Genomic DNA, 21,681 nt, shown 5'->3' on the forward strand with positions numbered 1-21,681 from the left:
ACCAGACCATGCCGTGATAATGTGACAATTGGGTCATACAACACTGTATTCAAATTCATTTTATATAATTTTGAGACTAATAGAACTTTATTTTGGTGGTCCAGTATTATTCTGAGGAAAAGCCATAAAACAATGACTACTTCACAGACAAAACTGTGCTGACAAGCTTCAGCACATGGACCAACCCTTAGGCCGCCCACCCCTTTAAGACCTCCCACCCCTTTAAGACCTCATTAACACTGAGCATTTAACCCCTATGCATGATATTACAGCATTGTCATGCGCGGTGGTAAGACCCTGCTGCCTGCAAACTAAAAGTCTAGAAGAGGCTGAAATGTGACTCAACAGTGTACCAAATAATACTAACATTTAGGTCTCTAATTCCAGGCATTTATTTCCTGCACCCAGGGATGAATGCCTGGAATGCAAGCAGCCTAAGTTACGGGCACTTGTCCCTGGGTGCATACAGCCTTTAACATTAATATCACTTGGTGCACTGTCCAGCTATGGCAGCTTTTAGCAACTCATAGACTTTTATAGACTGCCCACAGCGGTGTTGTACGGTGCACGTGTGCCTTATACCTGCATAAAAATTTTGTAATCTCATGCACAGTAGCTAAACTTTTAGTGTGCGTGAGGCAGTACATGTTTCAGCTTTGACTCCCCACCTTTTACCCTCAATTTTACAAACATTTAGCCACAACAGAGCGCGAGGGAAGCTTTCTCTATTTTCAATGAGCTTAATGTTTGAAAACAATTGTGATGGTGCTAATTGGTTCACAGATATCAAGGTACGGAGCCACTCTGATCGGCTCTGTACTTCGTGGCTGTAATTTGAGCTGTCCATCATGACTGTGATTGACAAATCTGATTTCAGCCATTCATGGTTTGTGTGGTTTTGACCACCTAAGTGTGTTTTCTGAAGTTGTGTTTTTTTTTTTTTTTTTTTGTTTGTTTTTTGTTTGTAAAGCAGTATGGAGGAGGTGAAATGCAGGCCAGGAGTTTCATGTAATTTTTTCAATCTCTAGTTGTATTCTTCTTTTGTTTGAAATGCCTTGCACATGAAGAAACCTTGTTTTTATTTTTAAATGGTAACTGATTTCTTCAAAAGTTCGTTCAATGATTTATTATTACAAAATGTGTGTGTTCCTGGCCATTCCTCTTCTTTCGGCCAGACAAGTTGTAGACTTTAGAGCAAAATTTTGCTGAATGTGCTGTGAACGAGTTGCTTTTGTTACACTAGTGACCCCTAAGAGGGTTACTCCTTCCAACACCTACACAAGAATGTGCTCACTGATTGGCGTGTAAGCTGAACTGTTCTTGTTTTTAATGTGTTACAGATGTACCCTTGGCAGCCATCCTGGTCCCAGCCTTAGTCATGGTCTGCACCAGCGTCATATTGCTGCTTGTTTGTGCCTGGCACTGGAGAAACAGGTTGGTCAGTTTTGACTACTCAGTCCTACAAGTCAGGTGTACAGTCAGCAAACTGTACTAAAGGAATCCTATTACACTGCGATGATGGGTTTGTCCCATGTGTCCTTTGAAAGAGGTCACCTTCTGTAACCTGGTCTCCAGATGTCTGTAAACCCCTGCACCTGTGGTCTTTACATATATCCTGTATTGATTAACCTCTTTGTGACCAGAAGTATTTGAGTTTATTTTCCTTCTCTACAGCTGGCTGCAGTGTTCTTAGATTCTTTATGGCAGCTGTAGACATAAAATGAGCAATCTGTTGTATCTGCTTGATCTTACTATGAACTGCCCTACCCCATGCACCTAGTGCAGCATTTCTCAGCTGTGGCACCCTTAAGCCACTTTAAGACCAGTCCTTTTCTTTTTGTTTACAAGTAAGACTATATTTCTTGCTAGAAAAAAATAAAATAAAAAATATTATATATATATATATATATATATATATATATATATATATATATATATATATATATATATATATATATATATATATATATATATATATATATATATATATATATATATTATTTTATTTCTAGCAGACCCCCTAGAAAATAAAATGGCAGTTGCAATTTTTTTATGTCACACAGTATTTGCACAGCAGCTTTTCAAACTCGATTTTCTTGAATTTTAATGCCAAAAAAAACACATTTTTTTTTTGGTAAAATGTAAAAGATGATATAGAATAGATACCTAACCTGTCAAGCTTTAAAATTGTGCATACTTGTGGAATGGCGACAAATTAAAATACTTAAAAAATCCGCATAGGAAACATTTTAAAAACCTTTACAGGTTACCAGTTTAGAGTTGCAATGGAGGTCTAGAGCTAGAATTATTGTTCTCGCTGTAACGTTCTCAGCGATACCTCACATGTGTGGTACAAACACCATTTACATATGACCTATGTTTGCATTTGCCTCTGCACGCAAGCATGGGATGGGAGATGCACACCCCTCTCATCCCAGAAGTGCAACTCCCGCTTATCTAATTCTCTACCCCACCCTCTGGTGCCACATTTGGCACCTCTCAGGGGGGAGGGGGAGTGGATACCTGTTTTTTACAGGTAACCTGTTCCCACTTCCGGGAGACCAGGCTGCGGCGAACCACATCAGCAGCTGGGTCTCCCTCCCCTTCTGCTGGGCCAGTTAAAGAGCACAGCGCACTTTGCGCAGGTGCAGTAGGGACCTGGCCGTAAAGCCGAATAGCTTCGCAGCCAAGGTTCCCTTACCCGCAATGGCAAGGGCAGCACCCAACCAGCCGATGGAAACATGAGCTGCGGTGCCGACATAGCTGGACTTCAGGACAGGTAAGTGTCCTAATGTTAAAAGTCAGCAACTACAGTATGTGTAGCTGCTGACTTTTAAATTTTAAAGGGGCGGGCGGAACTCTGCTTTAAGAATAGATTAAAAAAAAGTGATCAGCACAATTATATAAACTAAAATAGTAAATAAATATAAGTAACTCCTATATAGCCATCTCCTGTGCGAATAGGTACTTGTAGAGGCACCAATGGCTAGTGACTATAGAAAAGTGCATACAGTGCATAAAACTACTGTGCAAATTATAGCAATTGTGCAAAAATATATATAGCAGCCGTGTGAATAAATATAAGGATCACAAATGGTCCTAGTTGCATAAACTGCAACACAATCAATGATGGTGTAATGATGCAAAATAATTCACTCTATGCAAATCTGATCATGTGTGAATAAACGTAACAATCGCTATAGAAAAATGCATAAAGTGCATAAACTTCTGTGCAAAAAATAGCAAATGTGCAATATAAATCAATAGTGCAAAAACTAATAAATTAATATCAATCGTGCAAATGAATTAGAGTCCCAAATGGTCCTAATAGCATAAAGCAGGGGTAATGAATTAAATTTCAAGGAGGTCCGGTCGCCAAAATTTTCTTTGGGCCGAGGTCCGAATCTCAAGTCTGTGCTATGACTCAGAAAGATTGTAGTCACTGTATATCAACCAAAAACATGAGAATGTACAATTTCCTTAGCATTTCAACAATATTTAATTGTCAAGTTTCAGTTACAATATTAAACACGTGGACAGTTGGAACTAGGATAGCTTTACATTTGCTCTTTACACCGGGTGTCCCCATCACAGTGCCCCTTTACACCGGGTGTCCCCATCACAGTGCCCCTTTACACCGGGTGTCCCCATCACAGTGCCCCTTTACACCGGGTGTCCCCATCACAGTGCCCCTTTACACCGGGTGTCCCCATCACAGTGCCCCTTTACACCGGGTGTCCCCATCACAGTGCCCCTTTACACCGGGTGTCCCCATCACAGTGCCCCTTTACACCGGGTGTCCCCATCACAGTGCCCCTTTACACCGGGTGTCCCCATCACAGTGCCCCTTTACACCGGGTGTCCCCATCACAGTGCCCCTTTACACCGGGTGTCCCCATCACAGTGCCCCTTTACACCGGGTGTCCCCATCACAGTACCTCTTTACATTGGGTGTCCCCATCACAGTGCCCCTTTACATCAGACCTTCCTGTCAGAGTGTCCCCATACATCAGATGTCCCCATCAGGGTGTCCCTTAACATAAAATAAGGGTCGCGCTGATGGGTAAATTTTATGTTAGGGGTCACGCTGATGGGCACATTTTATATTAAGGTGCACTCTGATGGACACAACAAAATGTGCCCCTTAACTTAAAATTTACCCATCAAAGTGCCCCTTTAATATAAAATGTACCCATCAGTGTTGCTCTTAAAATAAAATGTGCCCATGAGTGTGTCCCTTTACATCAGGTGTCCCCATCACAGTGTCCATTTACATCACTGACATTCCTGTCAGTGTCCCCTTACATAAGATGTACCCATCAGAGTCCCCCTTAACATAATATGTGCACATCAGGGTGCCCCTTAACATAAAATAAGGGTCATGCTGATAGGCACATTTTATATTAAGGGGCACTCTGATGAACAACAAAATGTGCCCCTTAACTTAAAATTTGCCCATCAGAGTGCCCCTTTTAATATAAAATAAAATACGCCCATCAGAGTGCCCCTTAACATGAAATAAGGGTCACACTGATGGGCGCCTATTATGTTAGGAGGCACTCTGATGGACAAATTTTATTTTAAGGGGTATGGTGGTGGGTATATTTTTAATGTGCACATCAATGGGCATATTTTGTAGGGCACATTTTGTTGTGCCCATCAGCGTGCCCCTTAACAAAATATGCCCATCGATGTGCACATTAAAAATATACCCATCAGCGTGCCCCGTAAAATTAAATTTGTCCATCAGAGTACCCCTTAACATAAAAGGTGCCCATCAGCGTGACCCTTATTTTATGCTAAAGGGCACTCTGGTGGACACATTTTATTTTAAGGGGCATGCTGATGGGTATATTTTTTAAGTGCACACTGATGGGCATATTTTGTTAAGGTGCACCTTAACAAAACATGCAAATCAGTGTGCATATAAAAAATATACCCATCAGCGTGCCCCTTACAAAAAAAGCCCAGCATTGTGCAAATTACAAATATACCTATCAGTGTGCCCCTTACAATATGCCCAACAGTGTGCATGAAAACTAATGTGCCCACATACCTCAACTGCAGGAGGAAGGGCAAAACTGAAGCTGCCTCAGGGAGAGCCAGGACCTGGGAATCGGGAACCGCGGGAAGCATGGGGGGGGGGGGGGGCGGGGCGCGCATGTGACGTCACACCCCCTACTGCCTGTGAGCGTGAGTAAAACACAGCTCCGAGAGACGCGGCCAGGAGCAGGGGGCGGGCGCATGCGCACAGCGTCACTGGTTGCTAGGGAATCCCGTGGTCCCAGCAAACCAGTGATTGCTGTAATTCACTACACAGGCGGCATAGCGGTCCGGGCAGAAGCCCCGCTCGGTCCGGACTCGGACCGCGGGCCGCCATTTAATGACGGCTGGCATAAAGCAACAACACAATAAAATAGTGATTTCATGATGAAAAATAGTTCACTCTATCAATAATGGACCAATGGAAAGAGTGCTGAATGTGCGTCACATGTGATCTTCAATAAATCTTTGTATGCACCACTTAATGCTCTCTGGACTCTTGCCTCAATTAGAATTATATGACGCTACAAAGATAAACACAGCCAGGGAACATCCATGGATCCTATAATAGCCAATGGTCTCTCCCACAAATGAAGGCTCCCAGATGCCGAATTATACATATCTCTGCTATTTTAAACTTTTTTCTTTGTAAGTGACCATTTGGCTGTTTAATAAACTTGTTAGCTTAAACGATTTTACACTATGGGAGACTCTTTTTATCCCTTTTATATGTCCGGTTTCTATGAACTAATACACTGAGAATCTGGGAGCCTTCAAATGTGGGAGAGAAAATTTCAATGTTACTCATTAATAGGAAGACTTTGCACACAACCACTTTGATTAAATTAACCTCCCATTAACATCTGATCACCCACCTCTGATCCAAGGCAAACTGGGTCTCTTTCTCTCAGCACCCTGAGGGGACCTCAGATGGCACCCCAGAGATTTTGTTAACTTTTCTTAGGGGGTCTTGCAGCAACAATTCTAAGTGTATGGGTGAATTAAAGACCAACTCCAGCAAAAGCATTTATTGGCTAGATTTGGGACGTATAAATACTTCTGTGAAGTTGTTGCTCTCTTAGCTCTAATGGAAAAATTGACCTCCAGGAGAAAGCAGAAAGACACAGTAGTAATAACCAAGCAGAGGTTCTAATCCTTTCTTCTTTTACTTTGTTGAGGTGGCTGTAGTTACTCCCATTGGTACTTCTGCTCAGTATCTCTTGACTGTGAGTTTGTAAATGGCCTATTCATCACCAAAATACTGAAATTGGTGGCATTGCTTGCAGATATCATGCAGTATATGATAGGCCAGTCTAAAATATGCCCCCCCCCCCCAACCATTGCCCACATGCACACACTTTTAAAAATGAATGTTTTTAGTCTGTAGTATTTCCTTAATCACTTCCTAGAATATACTGAATAGTTGAATATGAGATGACTCTAATTAAAAAAAAATTTTTTTTATTCTTTCTACTCTTTTTATGCACCAGAAAAAAGAAATCTGAAGGTACATATGACTTGCCATACTGGGATCGTGCAGGTGAGTGCGAATACCGACTCCTGTGATTCATGAACTGCAGCAGCTACAGTGTAGGCAATAGTTGGCCATTCCAAGCAATGATCCAAAGTTTAGTCTATCTGAAGCCTAAATTTGATTGTTCGAAACACACTTACTGCTGAACTGAGAACTACAGCTGCAAATAATTGTATAATATAGGTAGAAGATTTATTGAGTGTTAACAATTAAGTATGTTCTAACAGGCAGGAACCTCTGATTCCTCTTGTATTGAATCATTTTGTAACTGTACTGTCTGCATTAATTTTGTAAGCTGCTGCTATATAAGTCTTGTAGCATATTAATAACCGCGCAATTTTTTTTCCCCAAGGAGTAAGGACGTTTTTTTTTAAATTGTTGTATTATATCTCCACCTGGTGGTGATCTGGCGATACTCTTTTAGTATCCACAAACTTAGGATAAAAAGGCGCTTTGGTGCATTTTGGGTACCCTGTTTAATGAGCTCAATGAATCCTGAGAAGAGCTGGTCAGGTGGCCATTTTGGCTTTCTTGCACTGAAAGAAGCATAGTGGTGGCATGCCAACATCTAGACTTAAAGTGGAGTGCTGCCAATTTTTATTTATTTTTTTTCAACGATCACCGTGTACAAAATTAATTCCCTTACATTTCAGGATCATACATAAATAATTTATCTTTACCCCCACTATCCTATTCCCCTCACCCCGTACTTCATACCGTACTTCATCCTTTACAGACTAATTGCCTCAATATAACTGCTTGTCAGCTTTAATCTCTTCCACTTTTCCCATCTATTTATGAATCCCTCTACTTTCTTCTTCGCTATATCTAAAGTATTCCATATTGTACATCTCTTCTATTTTACTAAGCCACTCCCTTACTTTTAGGGCTTTCTGTTTCTTTCCACTTTTTGGTATTAGACTTTTTGCGGCATTCATCATATGGTCTATCATCGAATCTCTGTATTGTTTTATCTACCCCATGGAACAGACACATCCATGGCTCTTCGGGTATGCTTATATTAGTAATCTCTTTTATATATTTTACTATCTCTTCCATTATACTTTGATCTTAGGGCATCCCCACAATATATAGGACATAGTTCCTACTTGTTTGCACTCTCGCTAACACTCCGTTTTCCCTATTTGATATTTCCCTATTCTATCCGTGGTTCTATACCATCTAGTTAAACACTTATTTATTTCTACCATTCTAATATTGACTGATGTACCATGTACCAGTTCAGAATTTTTCCTGCTTCCTCCTCGCATCCCCAGTTCACTCTCCCATTTTTTTATGTATGTCGGGATTTCCAGACCCTCTGCCTCCAACAAGATCTTATATATCTGGGATATACTCCAGAGTGTTTTTTCCATTATGCATAACCACTCAATTGGTGTAAGTTCATCTCGGTCTCTTATTGAGTGTGGTAGTGCTGCTTTAAAATGCTTAAGCTGAAAATACCGCCATTCGTTGACCTCCATTCAGTTATTTCTTGCAGCACCTCCAGCTCTGGCCACCTAGGCTATTACTTCACAAGGCAATACCCATGGACTCCTGGGATATCGGCATCACCTTTCCCAGGAGTCCATGGGAATTGCCTAATACTGAAATCACACGTGATTTCCTTCCAGGGTGTCCTGTGATTGACAGGTTGCCATAACAATGGGTGGGATCTTCCACCGCCGTTGCTATGGCAGCCTGCCATGATGAAACTGCACAGTGACATTACTGCACGAGATCAGGAGGTGCAAGCTGTGAAGCCAGCTGCATCAAATCCTGAAAATAAAAACTACCGGGCTTCAGATGTCCACAACCGTAGTGGACCCTGCCTGCTTCTGCGATCAGGTTAGATTTAAATGATTTAAAACAAACGAGAAGGAAAACATTATTGACTGTATCGAAATGTTAGAGTAGAAGTAGGAACATTGATGGTGAGCATTTAAAAAAAAAGTTATATTTGGGGATTGGAACTCTGCTTATACACTCCACATAAAACCCACTCCTATATTCTCCAGGTTGTGACCTCTTGTGGTCCTCTATACACAAACATCTCAGGATTCAGAGATTTCAGCATGTTATAATGAAGGAACAGTAGGTAGCTTTATTGTAAAACCCTTCTCCCTCCATATTCATCAGGCTGGTGGAAAGGAATGAAGCAGTTTCTTCCTGCTAAATCAGCGGAACACGAGGAGACCCCAGTGAGGTACAGCAGCTGTGAAGTCAGCCGCCTACGACCAAGAGAGGTGGCCATGTCAGCAGGTATTGTTCTGCCCTGTAAACTGGTGCTTTCTTTTTAATTTTAGAGCTAAATTACAGGTATTTTTGAAAGTTGTACACCTGCACATTAGGAGTCAATACACTGCGCTGTCAACCTATCAAGTAGCAGCTAACACAACAGATAATTTTTGTTCAAAATAAGATAGTTGCATAAAGTGTAGCGCTAAAACTATCAATTTAGTGACCTAAGTGTAAAATATATATATATATATATATATATATATATATATATAGTGATTAATCTATAGTATCAAATGTGTATCATGCACGGTTCGTGATGATGTGGCTATTGTAGTGAAACACTAAACCCACATATACTGCACTTATATGTGCCCAAACATATTGACATCAAACCAAAAACGTAAGTGGTATCACTGCTTGTTCTCAAAGATGGGAAACTGTTAAAGTATATGGCCAGTAGAGTTGGGCTCAACACTCCCTGGTTTGGTTCGCACCAGAACTCTCGAACTTTGCAAATGTTCGAACTTAAACCCCAAGCCTATTAAAGCCTATGGGACCCGAACTTGAAAAATCAAAAGTCCCCATTTTTAAGGCTTATATACAAGTTATTGGCCATAAAAAGGGTATGGGGGCCCGGGTACTGTCCTGGGGGACATGCATAAATGCAATTTATTTTTTATTTTATTTTTATTTTTTTATATTGCCATTACAGGAGCAGTAATTTTAATGATGCTTAAAGTGAAACAATAAAAATGGGAAAAAAAAATACTTTAAATTTAGTGCCGGTTTGGGGGGGGGGGGGGGGCCTTAGTCTGCTTGTAAAGTAGTGCATCTTTACTCTGTATAGAACCTGCTGCAGCAAAACTGACATGTTTAAAGAAAAAAAATGGCATTTAAATTGCCGACACTATAAAAATATTAAACCCTTCGAGTCTGGTATGGATTTTAAGGGGATCAAGGTCCCCTCTCCCCAAAATCCAGATGAGCATGCAGTCTGGCAGGTGAGGAAAGGGGGAGTGAGTGAGCGCCCCCCCTCCTGAGCCATACCAGGCCACATGCTTTCAACGTGGAGGGGGGAGTGCATTGTGTGGTGATCAGCGGGCAAACATCCCACCAAGTGGCCCGCAATTTTGTGTATTCGCTGAACAGGTGATGTTCGGACCGAACTTTTGCTCGCCAAACTCTAATGCCCAGCCAAAAGTTATTTCCTTCTTACTTTCATGGGAAGTAGGGGTTAGTTAAAAACTCCTGTCGGGTATTTACATGCAGGAAGTGAGGGGACCTCTCAAACGGCACCAACACAGAAATGTGAGCCATGTGAGATTGCATGGCTAGAATGGAAACTAATCTTGTCCTCTGCATTTTTTCCAGAATATGCACAGCCACTAGTTGGGGGAGCAGTGGGCACATTGCATCAACGATCAACCTTTAAGCCAGAGGAAGGTAAAGAACCAGGGTATGCCGATCTGGATTCCTACAACTCTCCAGACCAGGACATTTATCATGCCTATGCAGAGCCGCTGCCCACCAGTGGGCCAGAATATGCCACACCAATTGTGATGGATATGTCGGGGCATCCTGCCGGAACCATGTGCCTGCCTTCCACCTCCACCTTTAAAGCTGCAGGGAGCCAAGGTCCTACACTAGTAGGAACCTACAACAAACTGTTATCTAGGACAGACAGTTCCTCATCCACACAGGTACTATATGACACTCCAAAAGTGACCCCAGGAGCATGTCCAGTGGAAGAGATGGTCTACCAGGTGCCACAACCAACAACAAATAAGGATGTACCTCCTTAAGTGTCCACAGAGGAGCACAGGCTTTTCGGTTTATTCATTGGAACAAAATGGCTTTATTTTCTACAAGCACATTTGCATTCTGTGTGCCCATAAATGTAGATTTTAGTCACATTGTTAATTATTTGAAACAAGACTTCAACCACTGTTCACAGGCTTTATATTGAAGCACTAAACTACTTCACCAAAACACCTTTATATTTACCTGCAGCAGAACTGGACAACTTACAAATTCCTGTCCATAGTCCACATGTCCTAGACTACCCTTCAGTCTACTAGCATTGTATTTTGGCATTTATTTCCAAAATGAACGTGGCTTTTGCCTGATCAATCGATTAATTGTCATGTTTTTGCAGTGGGCTTACCCAGTAAGGTGCAAAGAACAATGATGTGCTTCAACCTGCGGCAGCCAATTAATCTGCTTTTTACAGTGAGGATATTGTGCAAAAGTTTTTTTTTTTTTTCTTTTCACCATGTCATCTGTCACCTTTTTCATAAGGGCCTGTTCACACTGCCCATACACTAAACCAGAGCAGTTTGGTGTGTGGACAGCTGTCTGTTCCGGCTGCGGTACGAGGGCACATCAAGAATTCCTTCTTTTTTTTTTTTTGCAAAAAATTACAGATATGCAGTGCTTTCCTGTGTGCTGTGATAAAATGCAGCAAGTCTGCATTTTATCACAGCTCACTACACCTCACCTCTGGGTGCACATAGGGAAAAAAAATATATTTTTCTAGACTATATAGTCAAAAGTATTGGCCTTACATGACCTTTAATGACATCCCAGTCTTAGTCCGTAGGGTTCAATATTGAGTTGGCCCACCTTTTGCAGCTATAACAGCTTCAGCTCTTATGGGAAGAATGTCCACACGGTTTAGGAGTGTGTCTATGAGATTGTTTGACCATTCTTCCAGAAGCGCATTTGTGCGGTCAGGCACTGATGTGGAAGAGAAGGCCTGGCTCGCAGTCTCCGCTCTAATTCATCCCAAAGGTGTTCTATCGGATTGAGGTCAGGCCAGTCAGGTTCCTTCACCTCAAACTTGAAGCTGTTATAGCTTCAAAGAGTGGGGCCAACTCAATATTGACCCCTACGAACTAAGACTGGGATGCCAAAAAGTTCATGTGTGTGTAAAGACAGGCATCCCTATGCTTTTGACAATATAGTGTATGTGCCCTAGTGATGACTGGCGTTCTTCCAGTGCAGACAGGCACTTAACGAGGAAAGATGTAACATAGAGGTTTGTTTATCAGTTTACATATATATGCCGTTATAAGACCAAATTTTCAAATGGCCTCTGGCGCTGGTTTGGTTGTCTCAGGTACCCTTTTTATGTGCGCATTTCTCTTCATTTTACCCTTTATTATATGTTTTTCAAACCAATGGGGTCTATTTTTGAGATATAATGTGCTAAAATGTTAATCTGTTTTATTTACTGTAAAATACGAGGGTTCTTCAAAAAGTTCTGGCACTTTTTTAAAATTCTTTCAAAAACAAATGACATCACTTTTCTACATCGTCACCTTCCTTTGTGATGCATTTTTCCCAGCATCATAAAAACATTTTAATGCCATCAGAAAAACACCTCCCGCTCTCACCATTTCAAACGAAAACATAAAAGTGCAGAAACTTTTTGAAAACCCCTATGGTGGATATCACATGGGTGAGAAAACAATATAGAGACTGGAAATGTATTACAAGAATTCACAGAATTGTGTGTAAAGCAGATACAGGAGAAACCGCAGAGAAAAGGCCCCATAATGAACTTTTCTTTGCACTTTATTGGCAGAGTGCACAGAAAATTTGTGTTTGCATGAATACATGAGTGCATGTTGCTATATGCTACATCCCTGACCTGTCATTCTAACAACCCTTCATCTCTGTCTAGTACTATGGACTCTAGAGCTGCACGATTAATCATTAAAGAATCGAGATCACGATTCTAACCCCCTTACGATCTTAAAACTGCATTTCCTAGATTTAGTGCAGAGAGTTCTCTATTTACTGCTGACAGCTGTCAAAAAAAGGGCATCCTGCCAAGTTCATCAAAACAGATAAGTATAAATATTGTAACATTTAGTTTTTAGATCAAAGGGATGAACTTTGGTTTGTAAAATAAGTCAGTTTAACCACTTAAAGACTAAACCTTTTAAAATCAGTATTTTTTGCTAGAAAATAAAATAGCAGTTATTTCAATATTTTATGCCACTCTGTATTCGCGCAGCAGTCTTTCAAATGCAATTCTTTTGGAAAAAATACACTTTAATGAATCAAAAGAAACGAAACCACAGTAAACAGTTAGCCCATTTTTTTTTTTTTTCTGTATAATGTGAAAGATGTTGCGCCGCAAGAATCGTGATCTTTATTCTAAGCAAAAAAATTGTGGTTCTCCTTTTAGCCCGAATCGTGCAGCTCTAATGGACCATTATGACTATCCTAGAAAGACCAGTGTCCTGAATATAGATGCTGGACTTTTTAAAAGGGCAAGTAGGCATTTGCCAGTGTACAGCCAGCATGGCTCCCAGGTGATTTCTGATTGGCTTCTAGAAGTTTCCACCTGTCATCACTCTTTGCACATCCCTAGTGTGTACAGGTACAGAGACATTTATTTTGTAAGTTGTATGGATCTGTGGTGCTGAATATCTACTTCAACATTATTTAATTTTTCTGCCACTTTCTCATAAAGTTTCGGCCTCTGCAATGGAAGCTTTGGGGGCTTTCCTGATTAACATGACAATATTTATTTACTGCCTGTTTATCCTACTGAGCTGTGCTTGGGGGGCAGCATGATACAAATGATGAGTTGTACTAGCCCTCCTATGTGTGTGCATCTAGCCTGAAAACACAGAAATGCTGTGAGGATTTTTTACTATTGTTTTTTGGTAATGACTGTCTTTTGGTTTTTCTGGTTCAGCTTTGTTGTCAATGACCATAAATTGTCTATGGTGACTAGTCATCCCATTTTATAACAGAGGTGAGATGTGCACTCTCTAGATGATTTCATGTAGCAGTATCCTGCAGTGGATCAGTGTTACTGTATATATACAAAGAATTGTGAATTGAAAGGACTTTGTGCCAAAAAATCTGGTCTTGGCTACTGTTCAATGACATTTGGGTCAGTAAGAAACTGTCCTCGTAAAATGTATATTACAGACTATGGTACCCAAACTTTAACCACCACCGCCAAACTGTGGCACATCTATCCTACAGAAGTTTTTTGCGTTTTACCACAGTGGAGATGCTACAAATTTAACAGACTGTGACCCAACCGTTCCTTTCAGTTGAAACTTACATCTATTAGGCTTATTTGGGAAGTCAATAAAGAGCGTAGTTACGATGTGCTGGGTACAGTACCTGGAGCAGTCAATCAAATTACTGCACCTCAGTTAGGATTTCTGACTCGTTGCTATGATATTGCACTTTGCACATCCATATTGGTTCCTGCACTGCTTAATTAGATAAAACCTTTATCCTGGAATTTGTAAATCTCATGGGAGCTTCAAGTTGGCCATATAAAAGTTGAATTTTCATTTGTATGAAAATTTGGTGATAGCATTCGATTCTTGCCATTTATTAATTTTTTGTCAAAAGCCCCTAAAATCTCATCAAGACCTGCTACATGAATGGAATCCCAAATGTAATGGGTTGTACAGGTTTCTTTTGTGCAGTATGTATCATTTTTTCCCAAAGGAAAACAACATTTAAAGAATTTCCTTAGAGAAAAATTTGCCATCTTGCTTTTTCTAATTTTATCATCAAACTTTGATTCGACCCTCACTGTTAGAAAAGTGAACAAAAGTTTAGAAAAAGGAAAATTTGGATGCATGGCAAACTTTAGAAACCCCCCCTTTTTTTTTTTTAATTCTGTGTACTGATGTTTTCGTTGCAAGTCAATGGAAGATGTGGTGTTACGAGATCTATTTTGAGCCACTGATTGTCCTTTACGTGACTCAAGTGCCAAACATCAGATTCAACCATTACTGTAGATGAGCGTCATTTCTTTTACAGATCAGGCAATCTGATTTGGGATGGACAGTCAGAACCCCACGTACGTAGCTTCTTGTTCTTGGCAAAAAAAATTGAATCCATGTCCCGACTTGGAAAATTTCTGGCTTTTTTTTAAGTATTTTAATACATTTCCACAGACTTATTTTTAACTATGTGCATTTCCCTGGGCTCAGGGTTTCAAGTAAATTTTCATTACATGGTGCAAAACCCATAATTTATAGAGCTCACTTTATCCCGCAAAGCGTATTTATCAATATGGTAAATAAATCCTGATCTGTGGGCCTTTTTAGGCCTCATGCACACTGGACTTCTTTTTTTTTTTACAGCTGCTGCTTTTTGCTTCAGGCATTTTCTTTCTACAGCCAGTAAGCTCCCCAGCGTGTTATCCTATGTGTCCATGCACACAAAAGCTTTTTTGGCAGGGATGTTTTGAACCCCCCCCCCAAAAAAAACTAGTGGGTTTAAAGAGTTTTTAGGTGTAAAAACTAGGCTACTCTGCATTTATTAGTGTTTTTGAACCATAAGCTTTTGTGGGAGTATAAATTTGCTAAAAAAAAAAAAAAAAAAAAAAAAAAAGGAAATGCAGAAGAATGCTACTGTGAAAATGATGCAAAATTCATTCTACAGCTAATGCTACTGTCCTTAGGCCTAAGGCTTTATGCACACTGAACTTTTTACAGCTGCTCCTATTAGCCTATGTTTCCATGCACACATAGGCTTTTAGTAGTGTTTAGTGACAGAACAGTTTAGAAGCAGGGGGGAAAAAAAACACTGCCAGTGCATCCAGGAGCAGCAGTTTTGGCAGAAAAAACGATTGACGCTTTTTTGCTTTTTTTTCTTTGCCAAAGGGCTGCAGCCAAGATGAAGGCTTTTAGGGGAGTTTAGAAAACCATCCAGTGTGCATGAGGCCTTAATGGTATGAAATTATAGTTAAAAATCTTGCAACGCAAAGCAGGTGGTCTTTTCAGGTAAGAAATGTCAACCAATCAGATTTATGTTGTTTACATTTCTGCAGGTTTGAAAATGAAAGCAGAGTTGCCCCGAGCTGCCAGATTCTAGACATCTTCACGAGGCGCATGATTTTGTAAAGGTTACAGTCGTACTCTGGGTTTTGGTACTTGATTATGTATAGCAGAAAGAGGCAACAACCTACATACCGGTCTCAAAATGGGGTGGTGAAAAGGTTCCTTGAGCGAAATGCCTCTCTAATGCACTTCATCCTGTGTTGCCCTATTCTAAAAATCCTTCATAGACCTCTTTTAACTACAATACACGTATCTCAGCAGTCAATTTGTGGACTATTGCTGCACTTTTGGGAAACTTGAGTATATACAAATCATATATTTACTGCCCGATAAAGATTTTCATCTATAATGGAGTTTGATCTTGCAGTTCATCCCTCATGTTTGAAACTTTACTTGTCTTTGCGCTTCATCTAGAAAGTTATGGCAATCTTCGTTTTAGAATATTGCCATGTTCAGCCTTAGGTTACAGAGTATAATGTAGTCCACAGGAAGCACATACACCCACAAGGTTTTGTTTGATGGGCTGCCCTTTACTGTTCTAGGAAAAATCCTGGAAATAGGAAGACTCTGAATGATTGGGGCTATGCACCCCTGGGCCAACTACAGGGTAGACGCCTATAGCTGTATATTATTTTAAGCAACATCACTTTATACATGTACAAGTGTTTTATTCCCTTTAAAAAAAGAAATGGGGTGTAATAAAGCAGTTGCTGTATAAAATGTTATACAGCAACATTCACAATACCAGCTTCATTCTTTTACTTAAGTGATTGTAAGTGTTTGGTTGTTTTTTTTGTTTTGTTTTTTAAATAACAAACATGTCATACTTACCTGCTCTGCACAATGATTTTGCACAGAGCAGCCCCAATCCTCTTTTTCTGGGGTCCCCTGGTGGTGCTCCTGGCTCCTCCTCTTTGAGTGCCCCCAGGGAGAGCCGCATTCCATGAGGGCACTGCTGAGTCATGCTGCTGCATCCATTGACAGACAGAAGGACTTGACCCTGCCCCCCAGCTCCCGTGTCGCTGGATTTGATTGACAGCAGCAGGGGCCAATAGCTTCTGCTGCTATCAGTCTGTCCAATGAGGACCCGAGACAGCGTCTGGGCTCGTTCTCGTCGCTGGAAAGATTGGGTTGGGTTCAGGTAAGTAAAAAGGGGGGGGGGGGTTTGGGGTGGCAGCTGCACCACAAAAGGTTTTTTCAGCTTAATGCATTAAGGTAAAAAACATTGAGACTTTACAAATCCTTTAACGTTGTAGTAAACCCACAATCCATACTTTTCCTCATTGGAAGCAGTGTGCTTACTTACTGCTCACTGTCAGTTTCATCATTCTAACTTGAGCCTGTTGGTAGGTGTAGCAGGTTTTTCCTACTTTAGTGATGTCATCGGCACGTGTATGATTTGTCATTCATCCATAGCATGATCTGTATGCAGTCAGTTAAGAAGGCCTTCTGCCATGCCAGTGTCATCATTACTCCTGGCATTGCATTTCAATATCGCAAGGGTGCCGTCCCTCAGCCGAGCTCCTGAAACACCCCATATGACTAGCCACGTCACAGGGGTTGGTACTTGGGCCCAGATCCCCCTCGGAGAAGCAAGTTATGTTAACCCGTGGCGGGTTAACAGAAGAATGAAATTGAGGCTTGGGTAATTCATAATGCGAATGTGTGAGTTTATGGACTGTCATTATAGAGAGGGGGTGGAAGCATTATCATGCTGGATTTGGAAAAGAATACCCAAGATGGTGCAGGCATCGGCCAGGATATATTAAACTGAAAGTAAGGAAAAAAAAAACTTATAATACAAGCTTTTCTGGGAAATAATATAGCGATGTGCAGTGTCATAATTTAAAGAGTAACTCCACTTTCGTTGAGAAAAAAAAACTTTCCCTCTGGGTGATCTATGTACAAGGATTTTATCAACTTTGTTGCAGATTCCTACCTTTTGTTGTTCTTATGAAATTCCTGTGTGTTTGGCTGTGTCCACGTCGTAAGTGAAACTAATGGTTTCATAAATATCAATCAGCAGCTCCACCTGCAAGGTCTGTATCCCTTTAGACGTGATTTCCTATTGGCAGTATCTCACCAAAAATCAAATTTTTTGTTGTAGGGGATGCCTGATATCTGACTTGTATCTCAGTGCAGACTTCTGGGAAAATCAGTGAGCCAATCACACAAGCAGGAAATGTTTCTTGGGGGCGTTCTGTACATATTCTGTCTACACAATCTGTGTACAGAACACCTCCAGGTTACCATATTTCATTGCACTTTACAGAAAATTACAGAGCTGCAGATTGAAAAGGAAAGGTCATTTTTAATCACATTCAATTACAATATGACTTGTGTCGCAATTGTATACGCTATATTATTTTTTTATTTGCTATTTTATTTCCCCACAAAAGTGGAGTTACCCTTTAACCTATTGCCCTTATGTTTTTTTTTCTGTTCATGATGGCTGAGTTGACTACCACTTTAACTGATAGTTATGCTGCTGGTCAGTCATTGGTCCTATGTATGGAATTCTGCAGTGCCTATATAGGCAAGTACATTGTCTGGTAAAGAAGGGGAGGTGTCTGCTAGGATGAAGGTGCCCCTCTCTATTTCAGAGTTGTAGACATGACTTTGCTTAAAGCAAAGCTGCCTTTAAAAAAATTACCAAGTTGATCATCAGACTTGTGTCACAAACCCAAATAAGTGTACAGATTAGGAGCCTTAAAGTGTTACTAAACCCGCAACAGTAAAATCAGACTGTTTATACAGTAAAGCATGGTTGGTATACTCATTGTGGAACTTATAGCCTGTATTCACACCTATGCATTTTTAGTGCTTTTTGCATTTTGCCCATTTGTACTACAGTCCATGTAACATGGTTTCCTATGGAACACGTTCTGTAGTGAAAAATGCACTAAAATTGCATAGGGGTTAATGCTCCGCCTTGTGTAAAAAGGCTGCTTGATCTTGTATGCACAGATCCTCCCTCCCTGCACTGTCCCCCTGGACAAGTCCTGATAAGACAGAGCCTTTGGTGTCAGGCTGCACATGCTCAGTTTAGTGTGTTTAGAGAGGTCAGATCAGCACAGGACCGATCGGCACTGCCCAGACAGTGTCAGGAGCCCTGCAGCCTCATCTCTGTGCAATATGAAAATTCCTCCTACAAGATTCACCAGGCACTGATAGAAGTCACATGACTGCTATATACTAGTTATGAGAAAAGGTATTAAGCAGTTTGTATTTACTAAAATAGTTGCATTTCCATGTACTGTGGGAGACAAGATATAGTGAATGCAGGGTCCTGGGTTTAGTAAGACTTTAATTTCATCTTATTACATACTTGTACTCACTCAAAGTACTGCAGAGTTCATAGTCTGTTATAGCGCCTAGGATCTGATGATTCAGCTATGGCCAATGCCGAAACTTTAAATAATTCTACCATATGTCTGTTTCCTGTGGTTGGAGGGCAACCTACAATTTGAGGTTTAAACTCCATAAAAACAAACTACTGGGATGAGAGGACATACATAGGGGTTTATTTACTAAAGCTTGAGATTGCGAAATTAGGCTCACTTCTGCAGAGAAACCAATTGGATTCCATGTTATATTGCCAAAGCTTCATTGAACAAACTGAGGTTAGAAGCTGATTGGCTACCATGCACAGCTGCACCAACAGATTGTGAGCGCTCCAGTTTTAGTAAATCTCCCCCATAGTGTACTTCTCTAGGTACTGAGTCCTAAAATTCACCCACTGCAGTAACAGCTACAGAATCTCAGAGGTTTTTGTATCACTTATCTGCTTATGTGCGGCACATAAAATGGACACAACTTCTATTGTATCTAAATGTGCATTTCTTCCAAATCCACAGTGCTCTCTGAATGTAATATGTCTGAAATCAGCATGTACTGTAGGCACATTGTATCTGTATATGTTGTTAGACTGTAGATTGTATAAAGAAAGAAAGTTTTATGTGTTTTTGAAGAAAAAAATAAGTTGTACATAAAATAAAGAATTTTGTGAGACAATTGTGTTTTTAATAAAGGGTCTTAAAAAGAGAAAAAAATAAATAATGCATCTGTGTGTCTGAGTGGAAAGGATTCATCCTGTTATTATTTTTATAATTCTATATACATAGCTACATACTGTAGTTGGTAATGTTGAATAAAGACACCAGTCCATCCAGTTTACCCTGAGTGAGTGTGTGTCCCTACAATGTTTAACTGATTGCCGCCCACCGGCTGTCATATGACGGGCAAGCGGCGCGGCTCTCGTTCTAGGAGGGCGTCATATGGCGTCCCTCCATTTAAACATTGAATGCGTGCGATCGCATCCCTGTTCCTTCGGTGGCGGCGTGTCAAGGAGACGGCGCTCGCCACCGAGGGGGGTGAACAGCCATTGGGCATGGCTCTTTACCACGTGTTCAGTCGTGATGAAGTCACGGCTGATCACAGGTCGTATCGACCCACTTTGCACGGCACATGCGCACGATCACGTCGGTGGTGGCGCATTCCCAGGAACACTGCTCGTTACCAACGCTGGTAAACAGTCATTGGCTGGCGGCTGTTTACCACGTGATCGACTGATCCTTTCACAGCCAATCCCTAAATGTCAGCAAACTGCGGTAACGAGATTGTGTGTGAGAAGACGACTGCAGTAACATCTTGTTACCGCCCACAGTGTACACCAATCACACTGATTGCACCCCCCCAATAAAGAGGACCTGTTCATCTGAGTACCTGTCACAGTCCATATGAGTACCCGAATACCTGTCACTGTCCATATGAGTACCCGAATACCTGTCACTGTCCATATGAGTACCTGTCACAGGTACTCATATGGACTGTGACAGGTACTCATATGGACTGTGACAGGTACTCAGTCCATATGAGTACTCGAATACCTGTCACCAGGCCATCAGAGTACCTGTTACCAGCCCATCAGAATACTTGTCTGCAGCTCATCAAGTTACCCGAGTACCTATCTCCAGCCCATCAGAGTACCCGAGTACCTATTTGCAGCCCATGCCTCATAGAATATAGGTTGGAGTGTTTGCTTTCCAAAATGGGGTAATTTTGTGGGTAATTCCACTGTCCTGGTGCTCAAGGACCTTCAAAAGTGTGATAGGAATGAAATGAGATGTGTAATTTATGCTCCTAAAACGCCTGAAGGTACTACTTCAATGTTGGGCCTCTGTTTTTGGCCAGGCTCACACCAGGCTTAACAACTTTATGTAAAAAAAAAAAAGTGTTTTTCATTTTTTCTTTCTCGTACATTACGGGACACAGAGACTCAGTAATTACTGATGGGTTATAGGGTATCACTAGGTGATTGGACAATGGCACACCCTAGACAGGAAGTTCAATCCCCCATATAACCCCTCCCCTACTGGAGGTACCTCAGTTTTTTCGCCAGTGTTTTAGGAGTTGGTCACAAGTAAAGATTTGCTTGGTGTCCACGCTCTATCCTCCTCCAGCCATGCTCCAGGAAGGATGAAGGTAAGGGTTTTTTTTCCTTCTGGGATTCTCCCTCCATGGATTAGGGGACTGAGAGAGGCCTGGGCAGAGAGCGATAATATACCGCACCACCCGCCGCCGCCACCATTACAACAGCTTCACATCCACTGGCCCTTCCCTCTCCTCTGCCCCAGCCTCCCCTCCATGCTTGCCAGCAGAGTTAGAGCCTCTGCTCGCGTGGGAAATGGAACACTAGGCTACACAGGCTTTAAAGTGCACTCTTTTTCAGATGCACACAGCTAATGCAGGGACACAGAGCTTACAGGCGCATGTGAGCGTGGAAGACATAGGCATTCCCAGGCAGCATTTACTTAGGAACCAGACTGAGTCTTGGTAGCAGCGGCAGTTGCTGAACTACAGTGCTCAGCAGTCAGTGCATTTTTTTGTGGTACCTCTACCTTTTGTTGCTTTGCACTATGGGTAGAAGAGGTACAAGTACCCCGAAGAATAGGGGCTCTAAGGGGTCCCCTTCAGGCTCTGAGGACCCCCCCCCCCTCTGCAGCACCTTCCCCCCCTACAGGATCTGGGAGG

At 41.4% G+C, this 21,681-nt stretch overlaps 1 protein-coding gene across 1 annotated transcript in view; it reads left to right on the plus strand.

Moving 5' to 3' along the window:
- The window catches only part of DCBLD2 (discoidin, CUB and LCCL domain containing 2), a gene marked incomplete in the record, with an annotated part of 114,848 nt that extends 95,186 nt beyond the window's left edge, over positions 1-19,662 (plus strand). The window contains 4 exon segments of the mRNA XM_077480188.1: positions 1,341-1,434; positions 6,534-6,583; positions 8,717-8,839; positions 10,190-19,662. Coding sequence (XP_077336314.1) covers positions 1,341-1,434; positions 6,534-6,583; positions 8,717-8,839; positions 10,190-10,620 — 698 coding nt within the window.
- Between the last annotated feature and the right edge of the window lie 2,019 nt (positions 19,663-21,681).

Source organism: Lithobates pipiens, unplaced genomic scaffold (genome assembly GCF_037356315.1).
Source record: "Lithobates pipiens isolate NorthernLeopardFrog02 unplaced genomic scaffold, aLitPip1_a1.2 Scaffold_16, whole genome shotgun sequence".
Taxonomy (NCBI): Eukaryota; Metazoa; Chordata; class Amphibia; order Anura; family Ranidae; genus Lithobates; species Lithobates pipiens.